Source organism: Sus scrofa, chromosome 13, assembly GCF_054392235.1.
Source record: "Sus scrofa isolate SSC_HxYL_T2T_F1_AM1 chromosome 13, Sscrofa_HxYL_maternal_Yorkshire_Landrace_v2.0, whole genome shotgun sequence".
NCBI lineage: Eukaryota > Metazoa > Chordata > Mammalia > Artiodactyla > Suidae > Sus > Sus scrofa.
This window is the reverse complement of record NC_139395.1, coordinates 53,441,829-53,456,725: the sequence shown is the minus strand read 5'-3', so window position 1 is coordinate 53,456,725 and position 14,897 is coordinate 53,441,829. Positions and strand designations below refer to the sequence as shown.

Here is a 14,897-nt window from a genome sequence, read left to right as displayed (position 1 = left end):
GAGAACATTTCCCATCCCCCACCATAACCACTATATAGTCTGGTTTAACCCATTGTAGTAACAACACAGAAATGTGTTTTCCAGAGTTCCCGTCATGGCGCAGTGGTTAACGAATCCGATCCGACTAGGAACCATGAGGTTGCGGGTTCGGTCCCTGCCCTTGCTCAGTGGGTTAACGATCCGATCCGGCGTTGCTGTGAGCTGTGGTGTAGGTTGCAGACGCGGCTCGGATCCCGAGTTGCTGTGGCTCTGGCGTAGGCTGATGGCTACGGCTCCGATTAGATCCCTAGCCTGGGAATCTCCATATGCCGCGGGATTGGCCCAAGAAATAGCAAAAAAAGAAAAGAAAAAAAGAAAAGAAAAGAAATGTGTTTTCCTCTTAAAGTCCCACCCTAACCTCCAGTCCATTTAAAAATGAGCCATCTGCTACAAAGTAGCCATGGTAAGTGTAGAGAATTTCCCTGGCTTAAACTCTTTATTGGAGCATGTTATCTTTGGCTGTAGACCTTCTGTTTTGGGAAAAGGAGAAGGGAGTACCCCACTGAACAGGCAGCTTTAACAAACCAGATCTGTTCCATCATGCCTAACATGCTGGGTTTACATTTCCTGTGACATGTGTAAGGGGCCCCCTTTTCCTACCCACAGCATCTTTTCCACATACCCAGCTCAGGCATAAACACGAGCACCCATTTCCTAAATCTGCAATATCAATGTCTGCTATGGCCATTGTTATTTTAGCTGCCAGCAATTATGAGCTTTGCGTTTTTGACTCATTTGCTAGGTAGATTCCCTTGCGGAAATTATTGCTTGTCCTGGAACGTTTTCTATTCCAGGCCCAGAACCCCGCAACTTGGGGGCAACTATGTACAGGTTTCTATTTTGTATCCACTTCCTCCCAAGTAAGTGAGCCTCTCCTGGTCACCCTGGACCAGTGTTTCTCACCTCAGGAGACATTCATCAGTGTCTGGAGATGTGTTGGTTGTCACAGCTGTGACACAGCTGGGGTGGAGATACTACTGGCATTTAACAGCTTAGAGGTAAGGATGCTGTTAAACATCCTACCATGCACAGGACAGCCTCTCAGAACAAAAAATATTCTGGTCAAAAACATTAGTGGTAACAAGGCTGTGATTCGTAGCCTGAAACTCATCTGTTTGGGCACATGCATCCCACCACACTTTAAATCTTACTCTAGAGGAAGGAGGGTAGGATACTGCTTAAAACGTCCAAGGGGCAGGCGGAATTAAACTAAAATAGACCAGATGTGGATTGCCATCATCACCTGAGTTTAAATTCTGAAGCTGCAGTCATTAGCTGCATGACCTTCAGCAAACCTTCACCCTCTCTGAACTTCAAGTTTCCTCATCCCTAAAATAGGGATGGGAATCTTCACCTCTTGGGCTTAACAGGGTTCTACAGCTCCCCCTCACCGAGCCCAGCACCATAGCAATGCCATTCATTCAATAAGCAAAACTGTTGAGGCCCTACCATGTGCCAGTGCTGAGGAATCCATCAGTGAACAGAACAGATAGAGAGCCTCTCCTTCAAGGAACTTAGCTTCTATTGGGAAGAAATACACATGTCAAAAACAAACCAGTAAATATCATGTGGCGTGTGATAAAAAGAGAGACATATAAAGCAGGGGGATGGGCAGTGGTGGGAACACTGGAAGGGACACGGGAGTTCTCCTCTCTCTCAAGGCATCCATCCTCTTCTTTGGGTTTTTCCTCCCAGCAGTGGTCACCTTTTCTTCCCCCAGAACCAATCCTCTCATCTAATTGTGTCCAGTTATATTGATAATTGGTAGGGATGTAGGTAGGGTGTGTGGTCAGCACTGTGGTGAACGCCCACCCATAGCTTGGGCCTGATTGGCTGTGAGCTGTCCCCAGGGCCAGCTGCTGACCACACACCTGTCTGGTGTTTTTTTATGTCTTTGGGATTCTTTCTTTAGTATCATCCCCTTTTTTTAAGTGGGATTTTAAAAAGACAAAATGCTTCAGTCCAGCATAATTAAAGGTGTAAGGCTGAAGTTTGATTGAGCCACTCAGTCATTATTCTTAAAACTGAGCAAATGCATTCCCTCTTTTTAATGAGGCTTAAACTCCTAGAAGATTAGCTCTCATCTCCCCAGGATGCATGATTTGCATGTAGACAGCAAGTACAGCCCCCATGGTAGAGAGAGCTCAGGTTTTGGAGTCAAACAGAAGTGGTTGTGAATCCTGGCTGGGAAAATACCTGAGCCTCAGTTTACTGACCAGTAAAAGTGGAATGAACTGCCACCTTGCAGGGTGGTTGTGAGCATCAGAGAGAAAGCATCAGAAGTGCTAAACATGGGCAGGTACATAATGACCCCTCTGAGGTATGCACGGTGAACTTCATCCATGTCCCTTCCCACTTGGTACCTGAGCCCAGCAATCACTATGGAAACACAAAACCAGAAATTCTTAGTGATAGAGCTCACCTAATATAGCTCACCTCTCTTCCCCCCCACCCAAACTGTGACAGAAGAAAATCCACAACTCTGAGAAAATTTTCAATAAAGATATATTCAATCTTATGTTCAAAACATGAAACTGAGATTCAGATGTATTTTTTTTCCCTATCAGATTGAAAATAATATCCCATTAATGAGTGTAGGAAAAGGTATTATCACATACCTTTCTGGAGATTACAAACTTGAACAGACTATTTGAAGGTCAGTTTGGCAGTACATATCAAATGCTAAGAAGTTGAAACTTCTTAGACCAAGGGATTCTACCTAAGGAATCTGCCTTACAGAAATAACAGCACAAATACATAAAGGATGTTCACTGAGGCACTTTTTGTAATAGCTGGACATTGGAAATGATTTTAATGTCCATTACGTGGAGTCGATAAATCCATGTGGTCCATATGGGCAATGCAATGCTAACTCTGTAGCCATTAAAAAGAATGACTTAAGAGACACACTAGCAGAGCCTCTTGCCTGCCTGATTGCATCTCTCACAAGTGTCTTATCTTAATAAATCTATTTCTTTCCTATCAAAAGGGAAAAAAAAAAAAAAAAAAAAAAAAAAGCATACCACCAGGAGTTCCCTCATGGCTCAGCAGGTTAAGGATCCCTAGTTGTCCCTACTGTGACTCAGGTCATTCCTGTGGTGTGGGTACAGTCCCTGGCCTGAAAACTTCCACAGCCAAATAATAATAAATTAAATTTCAAAAAGAATGAGGAACTTTCATGTGAAGGAAATGTTTTCAAACTTGAGGTGGCAGCTTGCACAGTACTATAAATGTACTAAAAGCCACTGGATTGTTCACTTAAAAAGTGGTTAATTTTATGTTATATGAATTTTACCTCCATAAATTATTTTTTTAAGAATGAATCTCATACACTAATATGGAGAGACATGTTGATTGAAAAGGGAATATATTCTGTTTTCTGTGAATGTTAGCAAATGCATAGAAGAGGTTTGGAAAGATCTCAAACTTTTAGTTACTTCTAGGAAGTGGATTTGGGAAAAGAAGGGGATTTGTACTCAGTTTTATATATTTTGGTATGAGAGTTTAAAGTTAGCATAAATTATTTTCAAACTGATGGTGGAGAAAGGGGAAGTTCAGAGTTGGTCAGGGACTGAAAATACAACAAAGCAGGCGATTAATTCTCTTAAGTGAAAGTGGAAAATGTCTTTCGTTTTGAATCGTCTTTTTTGTGTTTTCCTCTCTTTAATTCCCACCCTGGTTGGCATCAGAACCACAAACTGAGATGAGTGAGTTACATGATGACTCACTTTGCTTGTCTTGACCTTTCCGTGCCTGTGGCTAATTGACTTTGAGTGCCTTGGGGGAGCCGGGGGCAGGGGAGGTGGGGGGAATGTTCTGCAAGTGTTAGTCACTCTGGTCAGTGTTTATAAGGGCCTGTTTTCAGGAGATCACAAGGATTTGCCAGATACCATTGGTGAACTGTATTTGGAGCAAGTACTTTCTTGACTAGCACAGGGCTGGTCCAGTGATCTTGAGCTCATTAATGAGCTCAGGAGCTCACAGATGCCTGTGCCAGCCTAAGGAATCATGTTGCTACTTGCAAACAGAGCTAATTTCCTGCTTCCAGAAGGCTGTGGTAATACCCTGAAGCCTGTTGGCATTTATTTTTATTTTTATTTTTTATGTTTTTTGTTTATTTTTCTTGAATTAAAAGTTTTGTAAACTAGGGTAATAATTACCTATAACGCCATCAGGCAAAACAGTAGAATTTTGTGGCTTTATGTTAAATTTTATCATTGAATCTCAAATTATTTGGAAGCTACCTAGGTAGCTTCACCTCAGTGATGACAGCTCATATGTCACATGCAAATTCAGTTCTTGCCCTCAAGAAGTTTATAGTTCAGAGCAGGTGACCAATAAGTATAATAATATGTGATTGTCATTATATCAGCGATATATCCTAATTGTTCTGGTAAAGGATGAGAGAACATTGGTAATGGCTTCCTAGAGGAGGTGTTTGGGTTACATCCCACAGACAGTTGGAGTTAGATAGCTGGGCAATAAAAGAAAAGCATTCCAGGAAAAGAAGACTGTTTGAAGGATGCACAGTGAATAGCAAAGCATGGTACACTTAAGGAATGGCATGTAGCCTAGTAGACTGGAGAATAGGAGGCTCATGTATGAGTGGCAGGAGGTGATCCTAGATATATAGATGGTGGTCAGATTACAAGAGGTCTTATGTGCCAAACTAAGGAGTGGGAACTTGACATTGAAGGCCATAGACATGTGGCCACACCCATGGCAGGGAACACTTGCTAAGTGTTTTGAGCACACCAATATCTCATTGCTTTGGCAGTTTCCAATAAGTGTGTTGAAATCTTGGATGAAGGCTAAAGATGATGCCCTCCCTCGGTTTTCTTCTTGATCATTTGTGTTTGTCAAGATAAAGCACTATGGTAGCATGTTTCATCCACAGGGGAGGACTTTGGGTAATTAGATCACCCAAAATCTACCAGGACTTCTTTGGAAAATAAGGCAGTGACTCAAGGCAGGCATAATTTGCTGCCAAGATGGTAATTGACAGAACCTCAACTGAGGTGAATGTGAACAGAACAGGCAATGTATTAGCCCCCAGTCTTAGAATGGCTCTCCCTGGCTTCAAGCACACTGATATCCAAGGGCTTATACAGTGTTTGTAGAGCTTGCTGCTTCCCTTCTTCCTGCCAAAGTACTTTCCCTCCATCCTTAACTCTGTGCATCCCTTTATTCTCTCTGATAGCAGACACACAGCTTCTGTGTGACCAGAAAGAGTTGCTGCAAGAAACTCCTGCTTATGTTATCTCTTGAACTCACAATCCCAAAGGAATAAAGAATTTCACACACTTTCTCTCTTGAACCACACAGCAAATTTCAGGGAGACATATGCCCCTCTCTGAACCAGGGTGGTGGATTACTCTGTTCAGGTCTGGGGGAGCCAGCCCAGACTGCGTGGGACAGGATATTCAAGAGAGGGCTGTGCTCCCAGAAGGAGGAGGAGAGCAGGAGTACTGGACAGACTTTTTTTTTTTTTTTTTTTTTAGGACATCTATTACAGGTAACCTTTGTTCTTCCCAAGAGCAGAGTTGTCCACTGGAAAAAATGTAGAGCCCACCCCTTGTCTGAGAGCCAGCTTTGCACATGTGTTTGACCTGAAGTGTTCTTGTGCTGGTGCACACTTGGTTATCCCAGTATTGCAGAACGGATACTCCCAGCACGTAGGTAAAAGCGGCCCCTTGCCCAATTTTCCTTAGCACGTAGGCTCAAGACAATTCCCTACTTCCCAAAGGCCTCGTGGCATTGTCCTCTCTTTCTTGCTAATGTCTGATTTATGTTCTGTCAGTGACAGGAAGCCGCTCAAATGATCCACCCAGTCCTGCTGCTGCCCCTGTGACGGTTTGTTTCTCTCATTGTTTAGCGCTCCATCAGCTTCCGAAGCGAGAGCCGGCCTGACATCCTCGCCCCCAGACCCTGGTCCAGAAATGCCGCCCCCTCAAGCACGAAACGGAGAGACAGCAAGCTTTGGAGTGAGACCTTCGATGTGTGTGTCAATCAGATGCTTACATCCAAGGAAATCAAACGTCAGGAGGTAGGCTGGCACATCTGGAGTTGGCCACATGTCTGGAACAAGGTGCACTGTAGGCCAGAGCCAAGCTGAGGTCTACACGGCCTCTTCCCTGTGTTGGTAGAAGTATAAATGGGGATGTCAGATCTTATAAGGAACTGAGAAACCAGCGTCCAGCTGAGTGGGTGTGGCCCTGGCTTTTGAAAGAAACAAATGTGAAAATCTGAATTTACAAAGAAGATGAATCAGAAAGTGTCTATTTAGGGAGTTCTCATTGTGGCTCAGCAGGTTTAAGAACCTGACTAGTATCCAGGAGGATGGGATTTGATCCCTGGCCTCCCTCAGTGGGTTAACTGCAGCATAGGTCACAGATGCGGTTCAGATCCCCTGCAGCTGTGGTGTCCACAGGCAGCTGCAGCTCTGATTAGAACCCTAGCCCAGGAATTTCCATATGCTGCACGTGTGGCCCTAAAAAGAAAAAAAAAAAAATTGGTATCTATTTAGGATATTAGAATTCACAGAAATAATCACTTTAGTTATATTTTAATAGCACCTTCTAGAGTTTTTTGCTTGTTTTTTTAGGGCCACACACATGGCATATGGGCTCTAAAATATTTTAAAACATTCAGTTTAGGAAACTTTGTTCCAGTTTTGTGGAAAATTTTGTTACAGAATGCAACTAATCTCATTCCCTTCAAATTTTCTGTATCAGCAGCCCTAGGTAGCTATGAACTTTTCATGTGCCAGGATGTGCTGTACACTTAAAAGTGGAAAAAACTGCCATCATCTATTGAAATCCATGGAATACCTATTTTAGTGTAGGAACCTGACATCAGCAGAAGGAGTACTTGAAAACTTTCTAGGTATTTGACTCTCTTCTAGGACTCCCTCAGGCACACTTGTACACAGATGAAAAGATGTATGTGTAGGGTTATTCATCACAGTAATGTTTATAATAGTGCCGGATGGATCCTGAATATCTATTACCAAGGCCTGGTTAAATAATGAATTCCCATGGAGTTCCCGTCATGGCTCAGTGGTTAACGAATCCAACTAGGAACCATGAGGTTGCAGGTTTGATCCCTGGCCTTGCTCAGTGGGTTAAGGATCCAGCGTTGCCATGAGCTGTGGTGTAGGTTGCAGACGCAGCTTGGATCCCGCATTGCTGTGGCTGTGGCATAGGCTGGCGGCTACAGCTCCAATTAGACCCCTAGCCTGGGAATCTCCATATGCTGCAGGGGCGGTCCTAGAAAAGGCAAAAAGACAATAATAATAATAATAATAATGAATCCCCATATATTCTGTAACTATGGAAACATAAGTGGCTGATACGTGTACATGGCTAAGTGAATAAAGCAAGGCACAAAATAAGCAGTTATAGTATGCTACTGTTTATGTAAAAAAGGAAGGAAAATTGTGTGTATGTGTATCTATCTACTTATAGATATGTAAAATATTTCTGAAAGAACATATAAGGAGCTGGTAACATTGTTGCCTCCTGAGAGGGCAACTAGGTGGCTGGAAGAAGGAAGTGAGAGGGAAGTTTTCACTGTGTGCTCATTCCTACAATATAAATATTGAACTATGTCAATGCATTATCTATTAAAAATAAATAAATAATTTTAAAATAATTTGAACTCTCAAAAAAAATCATTGAAGAAATATGGCAAAATCGTAACAATGGTTAGCAAGATAGCATTGTGGATAATTTAAAGTTTTCCTCTTTATACTTTTCTGTGTTTTTCCAAGTGTTGTTAGTATACACATATAACTTGTATCTTCTGATGGTGGCCTTCACAGTGACACTATACGGCCCCAGCACAGACACCTGACTGTGGTGTATCCCAGTGTGGGGTTCTGTGGTTTTCTTCTCTTAGGGACCATGTTGAGCTATGGTCAGACACATGAGGAAATGTGAGGAAGGTCCAAGTAGAACTAATTAATTGTGTCATGCCCATCCATGTCCTGGCTTTGATAGCACTCTGTAGTTATATAAGATGCCACCACTGGAGAACAGTGAGTAAGAGCAATACAGGACCTCTCTGTGTTATTTTTGCAACTTCTCATGTGAGTCTAATAATAAAAGGTTTAAAAAATACATACTACCAGGAGGGCATGATGTGGAAGCTTTACTGGGCCTTGAGAGAGGTTGCCATGCACAGGCCTCCAGCTCGGCATTCTGCCTCCACCCGCCTTGCCAGGGAGCACGTTCCTGTCCTGCTGTCCACCAACCCCAGGGATGGAGCTTTTCTCCAAGCCTGCTCACTTCTTCCCTCTAGTCTGAAAGAAATGTAGTTTTCCCTGAACCATCACCAAAAACACATAGTCCTTCAATAATGTAAAGTTTGAAGTTCCTGTTGTGGTGCAGCAGAAACAATCTGACTAGGAACATGAAGTTGTGGGTTTGATCCCTGGCCTTACTCATTGGGTTAGGGATCCGGCATTGCTGTGAGCTGTGGTGTAGGTCACAGACATGGCTCAGATGTGGTGTGGCTGTGGCTTAGGCCAGCAGCTGTAGCTCCAATTTGACCCCTAGCCTGTGTACCTCCATATGCTGCAGGTGCAGCCCTAAAAAGCAAAAAAAAAAAAAGTAAAGTTTGCCAACAGTTTAGACTTTTAGATAAGAGTGAATGTTCTGTGCATCATAGCTCTTACATTATGATAGCTTAATAGAGCCAACTTAGAAATGGTCCATTTACACACTCTTGCATACAGCCAGTTCCTGTAATTTTATTTATTGTACCATGTGGGACTGAGAGGTAATTTAGGGTGATTAACTTCACGAGATATTTAGAGTGATAAAAAAAATTGGATTCTTCCTACAGTGCAGCCTCAAGACAAGTAGCTGATAGGAATAGAGCTTTCTGTTGAAATTCATGTCTGTTGCGTAGAAGGAATACAAATTGTGATGGCCCGATTAATAATAATTCCATGTCCATCATTGAGAACAGACCCTGAATCACTTATTATGATTGCCACTAACAGCAGAGACATGGAATCCATGGTTCAGACTCTAATTATTATTATTTTGCCTAAAATAGTTCCATCTTGTTCAGCTTCATCAAAATTCTGTAAATGTAAGATGACTGGTTGGATTGGAAACATATGTGGAAACTCTCCCACAAACAGATAAGCACATAATACAGAAGTTTTGCAAAATCTTTTCTTTGTAGGCTTTAGTCACTAAATGCAATTGCTTTGAGCTAACTTTTAAAGAATCTTTTTATTATTATTTTTTTATTTTTTTCCTTTTTATGGCCACATTAGCAGCATGTGGAGGTTCCCAGGCTAGGGGTCTAATCAGAGCTACAGTGCCAGCCTACATCACAGCCACAGCAACACCAGATCCTAGCCTCATCTTCGACCTACACCACAGCTCATGGCAACGCCCAATCCTTAACCCACTGAGAGAGGCCAGGGATCGAACCTGCAACCTCATGGTTCCTAGTCGAATTCGTTTCTGCTATGCCACAACAGGAACTCCTAAAGGGTCTTTTAAAAAGCCTTAGGAAATGGAGTTCCCATTGTGGTGCAACAGAAACGAATCCGACTAATACCCATGAGGATGCAGGTTCGATCCCTGGACTCACTTAGTGAGTTGGGGATCTGGCATTGCCATAAGCTGTGGTATAGATCACAGACATGGATTCAATCCTGTGTTGCTGTGGCTGTGATATAGGCCTGCCACTGTAGCTCAATTCGGCCCCTAGCCTGGCAACCTCCATATGCTATGTGCTGCCCTAAAAAAGAAAAAAAGAGAAAAAAAAAAAAAAAAGCTTTAAGAAATAAGCAGATTTGGAGCTCCTGTCATGGCTCAGAGGAACCAGATCTGACTAGTGTCCATGAGGACAGAGGTTCAATCCCTGGCCTTGCTCAGTGGGTTAAGGATCTGGCATTGCCAGGAGCTGTGGTGTAGGTTGCAGACGCGGCTTGGATCTGGCGTGGATGTGGCTGCAGTGTAGGCCAGCGGCTATAGCTCCAATTCGACCCCTAGCCTGAGAACTTCCATATATGCTGGGTGTGGCCCTAAAAAGACTAAAAAAAGAAAAAGAAATAAGCAGATTTGGGGCTTTGAGCACTGGAAGTAGCATTGTTTGAATTTGGTCTCATAAGTAAAAGGACAGTTTGGTAAACATGTTTTATCTATTCTTGCAGGCCATCTTTGAGCTCTCCCAAGGAGAAGAAGACTTAATAGAGGACTTGAAATTGGCAAAAAAGGTACATTCAGATTCAGCGGTCCTTTGTATCACCTCCTACTTCTCTCCTCTGTGTAATTTCACAAAGATTGTGCTTTATGAGTACTCTTTTTGACTAAGGTCATCAAAAGTTGAGAAGAACCTGCACAAACCAAGTAGTGGGGAAAATGGCTCAACGCAAGAGTTCTCTAGACCTGGCACCTTTAGGGATTCTCCTCTGTATGTCTCTAATGCACTTCAGGGAATACTTTCATTTAATCAAAAAGCATTCATGGGGGAGCAGTTTCTCGGGGCTACCTGAGATGCTGTCTCCCGGGCGTAAGTCCTAATTTCACCCCCAATAAAACTTAACTCTCCAAAAAAAAAAAGTGCTCACGGGGCTTGGCTTTACATACATTTGGTTGTCCTAGAAGTCTCACATGCAGAGCCCCCTCCTCCCTGGGAAAGAATGTGTGGATGTCTACAGCTGGAACTGTGTTTTGGAAAGAAAGTCAAGTGCATCCCATGAGGTTAAAAATGGTTCATTGAGGCAATTCCATGCTATCATGTACATGTATGTTAGGGTCGTTTTTTTGTGTGTTTTTTCTTGTCTTTTTAGGGCCATACCTACTGCATATGGAAATTTCCAGGCTAGGAGTCCAATTGGAGCTGTAGCTGCCAGCCTACACCACAGCTACGCTGGATCTTTAACTCACTGAGCAAGGCCAGGGATCTAACCACATCCTCATGGATACCAGTCGGTTTCATTACCACTGCCACAAGAGAAACTCCAGTTATGAGTTATATGGAAACTTGTTTCTAATCATACTGTGTGTGGAAGAGGCTGAAATTCGTGCCTTGTATTCTGTATAGTTTTGACAGCAGTCCTTCCTCAAAAACCTTTCCATTACATGGAGTTCCCGTCATGGCTCAGTGGTTAACGAATCCAACTAGAAACCATGAGGTTATGGATTCTATACCTGGCCTCACTCAGTGGGTTAAGGATCTGGTGTTGCTGTGAGCTGTGGTGTAGGTCACAGATGTGGCTTGGATCCCACGGTGCTGTGGCTCTGGCGTAGGCCCCTAGCCTGGGAACCTCCATGTGCCATGGGTACGGTCCTAGAAAAGAACAACAACAACAACAAAAACCTTTCCATTCTAGTGACCCCCATGGAGGCTAGAATCCAGACTCCTCCAGCTGATACTCACAGACTCCTCAAGGAATCAGGGTTGGAAGGACACCTCCCTTTTTTAAGTGTTCTTAGTCCAACTTTCTGCTAATATGAAATCCCATTTGTAGCATTTCTGAGAGATGGCCATCCAAGCTTTGCTTGGAAACAGCCAAGAAATTGAGTTTTGGGCAGGGCTGAGGAGGAGGAAGATGGTGGGACAAAGAAGGCATTTAATTCTGGGAGACATATTGGTGGGCATATGTCCAGCTCCTCCATCCTGTGTCAAGATTTCCCTTAAGCCCCTTAAGACGTTTTACTTCTGTCCTTTGCTTTGCTGGTCTTCCCTTCTTGGAAACCCATCCCTTTCCTTTCAGCCATCCATATCCACCCATCCTTCAGAAGAAAGTTCAAATCTTGGAGTTCCTGTCGTGGCGCAGTGGAAACGAATCCCACTAGGAACCGTGTAGTTGCGAGTTCAATCCCTGGCCTCACTCAGTGGGTTAAGGAGCCGGTGTTGCCATGAGCTGTAATATAGGTCACAGACATGGCTCAGATCTGGAGATGCTGTGGCTGTGGTGTAGGCAGGCAGCTGTAGCTTCAATTAGACCCCTAGCCTGGGAACTTCCATGTGCCATGGGTGCAGCCCTAAAAAACCACCCAAGAAAAAGGAAGTTCAAATCTCAGTTCATTCTTCAACAGTATTTACTGCCTCCTCCTCTCTGCCAAGCAGCTCATCTTTAAAATTTCCCTTAGCCGGTCTACCTCTAATTCCCTGATCCTCTTATCTTCACAGGTAGCTTTATAAAAGCCCCACCACCACCACCCACCCCAGAAGGCAGGGACTGTGTGATCTGAGTCTTTGTATTCTATTGTAGTGTTCTGGGTATAATTATGTATTCTTGTGGTTTAATTATCATTAATACGAGGTGATAAGACTGGCAGACATTTTGCCCTCTTTGCTTCAAATCCACAGTAAAGGCTAACAACTATGTTTTTTTCTTTTCTTCCTTTACTTAATTTTAATATGGACTAATTGAAAAAGAACCTGCTAGTAACTAATTTTGTGTAAAGTAGGGTTTTTTAAGCTGTCTTATCTAACTAAAGTTAATTTTTAAAACATTATACAAATAAAATCTGCTCTATACTTGTATCCTTTCTGAGATGTATAATACGCTAAAAAAAACCTCTTAAAAACTCTGCTTTGGTTTATCAACAACCATAGAAGGCTCAAGGCAATGCTGGATTTTCATTTGCTCCAGCCACACCCTTCTTCTGTTTATGCAGCATTATGGGAGAAGTTGTTGAGAGCCAAATATTTTGTTATTGCGTTGGGGATCTCAGAAGCCATTTATGTTAATAACTTACTTCCTCTGATTTTAAATATTTGCTTCCATCTCTTGCCCTTCTTGTGCAGGCCTATCATGACCCCATGCTGAAACTCTCCATAATGACAGAACAAGAGTTGAATCAAATTTTTGGAACACTGGACTCCTTAATTCCTCTACACGAAGGTATAATTTTGTTCTCAGAATGAGTTGTGACTTGTAGCCTTGAGTGAGTTGTCTTATAACAAGTCACGGTTATGTAATAATGTGAGTAACTCAGAATCTTATAGCCCCATTCATGTTTGCATACCTAACAAAATAAGCATTCCATTTGTTATTTTTTACCAGACCTCCTTAGTCAGCTTCGAGATGTCCGGAAGCCTGATGGCTCGACTGAACACGTTGGTCCCATTCTCGTGGGCTGGGTAAGAAAAGTTCTCTTGTCTTGATTGACGATAAATTTCAGTAATGTAGATGAAGTTTCATTTCACCTTGACTTTTTCTTGTTGGAAGGCATTGGCTTCACAGCAGAAAAAATTTATCATTACAGGAGTTCCCATCATGGCTCAGTGGTAATGAACCTGACTAGTATCCATGAGGACATGGGTTCAATCCCTGGCCTCGCTCAATGGGTTAAGGATCTGGCCTTGCCCTGAGCTGTGGTATAGGTTGCAGACGTGCCTCGGATCCCAAGTTGCTGTGGCTGTGGTATAGGCCGGCAGCTGCAGCTCTGATTCAACCCCTAGCCTGGAACTTCCATGTGCCGTGAGTGCAGCTCTAAAAAGACAAAAGACCAAAAAAAAAAAAAAAAAATATCGTATAGTTAGGCTTTATCTCCTCAAAGCATAGAAACATTTTTTTATTATTATAAATGTACTTAAAGATAACATGGGCTTTGTGCAATAAAAGAAGTGAAGTTATTCATGAAATTGTTACTAGTTTCACATCAAGCAATGTGAAACTAATTAATATTCACATCAGGCCAATTACAAATATAGTTATTGCCTTTTTTATTCTAATGAAAATTCATGAATAGGAGTTCCTGTCTTGGTGCAGTGGAAACGAATCTGACTAGGAACCATGAGGTTGCAGGTTTCATCCCTGGCCTTGCTCAGTGGGTTAAGGAGGATCTGGTGTTGCCATGAGCTGTGGTGTAGGTCACAGACATGGCTCAGATCTGGCGTTGCTGTGGTTCTAGCATAGGCTGGCAGCAATAGCTCCGATTAGACCCCTAAGCCTGGGAACCTCTGTATGCTGCGGGTACAGCCCTAAAAAAGGACAAAAGACAAAAGACAAAAAAAAAGAAAAAAAAATTCATGAATAGCTTCCTCTCTAGCACTATAAAAGCCTTTTATTCATGCTATTAAAAACTCTATGGTCAAATATTTCATAAACAAGGTAATAACTAAATGTTTTTAATGTTTAACATATATCTTATACTAAGTAACTTCTTAGGAGAGCTGGGTCCTGTGCTGAACTTTATCCCAATATAACCCATTCCCTTTCCTAATTGAAGAAATCAGCTCTGACTGTAGGTTATGGATTGTGAATTTATGGTTCTAGGGCTGAATTTGTGTTTTACTGAGTGCATAAAGTGATTGTTCATTTGTTTAATTTATTTTAGGCAAGGCATGGACTCTATTTTTCCACAGTCCCCACCACTCCCTATTATACATTTCTGTTTCACTCTGCGAGTCCTTGAGTGTTTCACCCCTGCTCCAGGTGTTTTTCATTTGTTACGAAGCAGGTCAGGAGAGCAGATTACTTTGAAAACTTTTTCCAGGCAGGGTTAGGTCTCTCATCCCTCTGATCCACACAGTGTTCCAGAAAAATAAGCAGGAAGTGCCACAACAGCAAGTATTAGAGTCATTCCACTGCTTGGAGAGTGTTGTGGAAATTATAAATCCTACTCTTACTGTGTGAATTCTGTTTATCCAGTTCCATTTTATTTGTGTTTTAACCTTCCTAAACCTTCCTGCTCCTAAGTTTTGATGTTGATCTTCTCACTTACGCTTCTCAATTACTGCCTTGATCAAGAAACTCTGAGGGTTTCAGCTCCAGTTCAGGAGTCAATTTTAGCACTGAGGCTGAAATATCCCAAGGGAATCTGAAAGGGAAGTAATGTTCTAGGATGAATAATTTAGAAAATGTGCCTCAATATTTC

At 42.5% G+C, this 14,897-nt stretch overlaps 1 protein-coding gene across 16 annotated transcripts in view; it reads left to right on the top strand.

Moving 5' to 3' along the window:
- Positions 1 to 14,897, top strand: part of ARHGEF3 (Rho guanine nucleotide exchange factor 3) — a 343,125-nt gene that overhangs the window by 307,002 nt on the left and 21,226 nt on the right. For all 16 annotated transcript variants that reach the window (XR_014823385.1, XM_021068992.2, XM_084988719.1 and 13 more), the window contains 4 exons: positions 5,915 to 6,085; positions 10,217 to 10,279; positions 12,823 to 12,919; positions 13,082 to 13,158. Coding sequence is in view for 15 of the 16 variants with exons in the window: in XM_021068992.2 (XP_020924651.1) it covers positions 5,915 to 6,085; positions 10,217 to 10,279; positions 12,823 to 12,919; positions 13,082 to 13,158 (408 nt within the window). In the remaining variant the exon portion in view is untranslated. The remainder of the gene's footprint in view (positions 1 to 5,914; positions 6,086 to 10,216; positions 10,280 to 12,822; positions 12,920 to 13,081; positions 13,159 to 14,897) is intronic.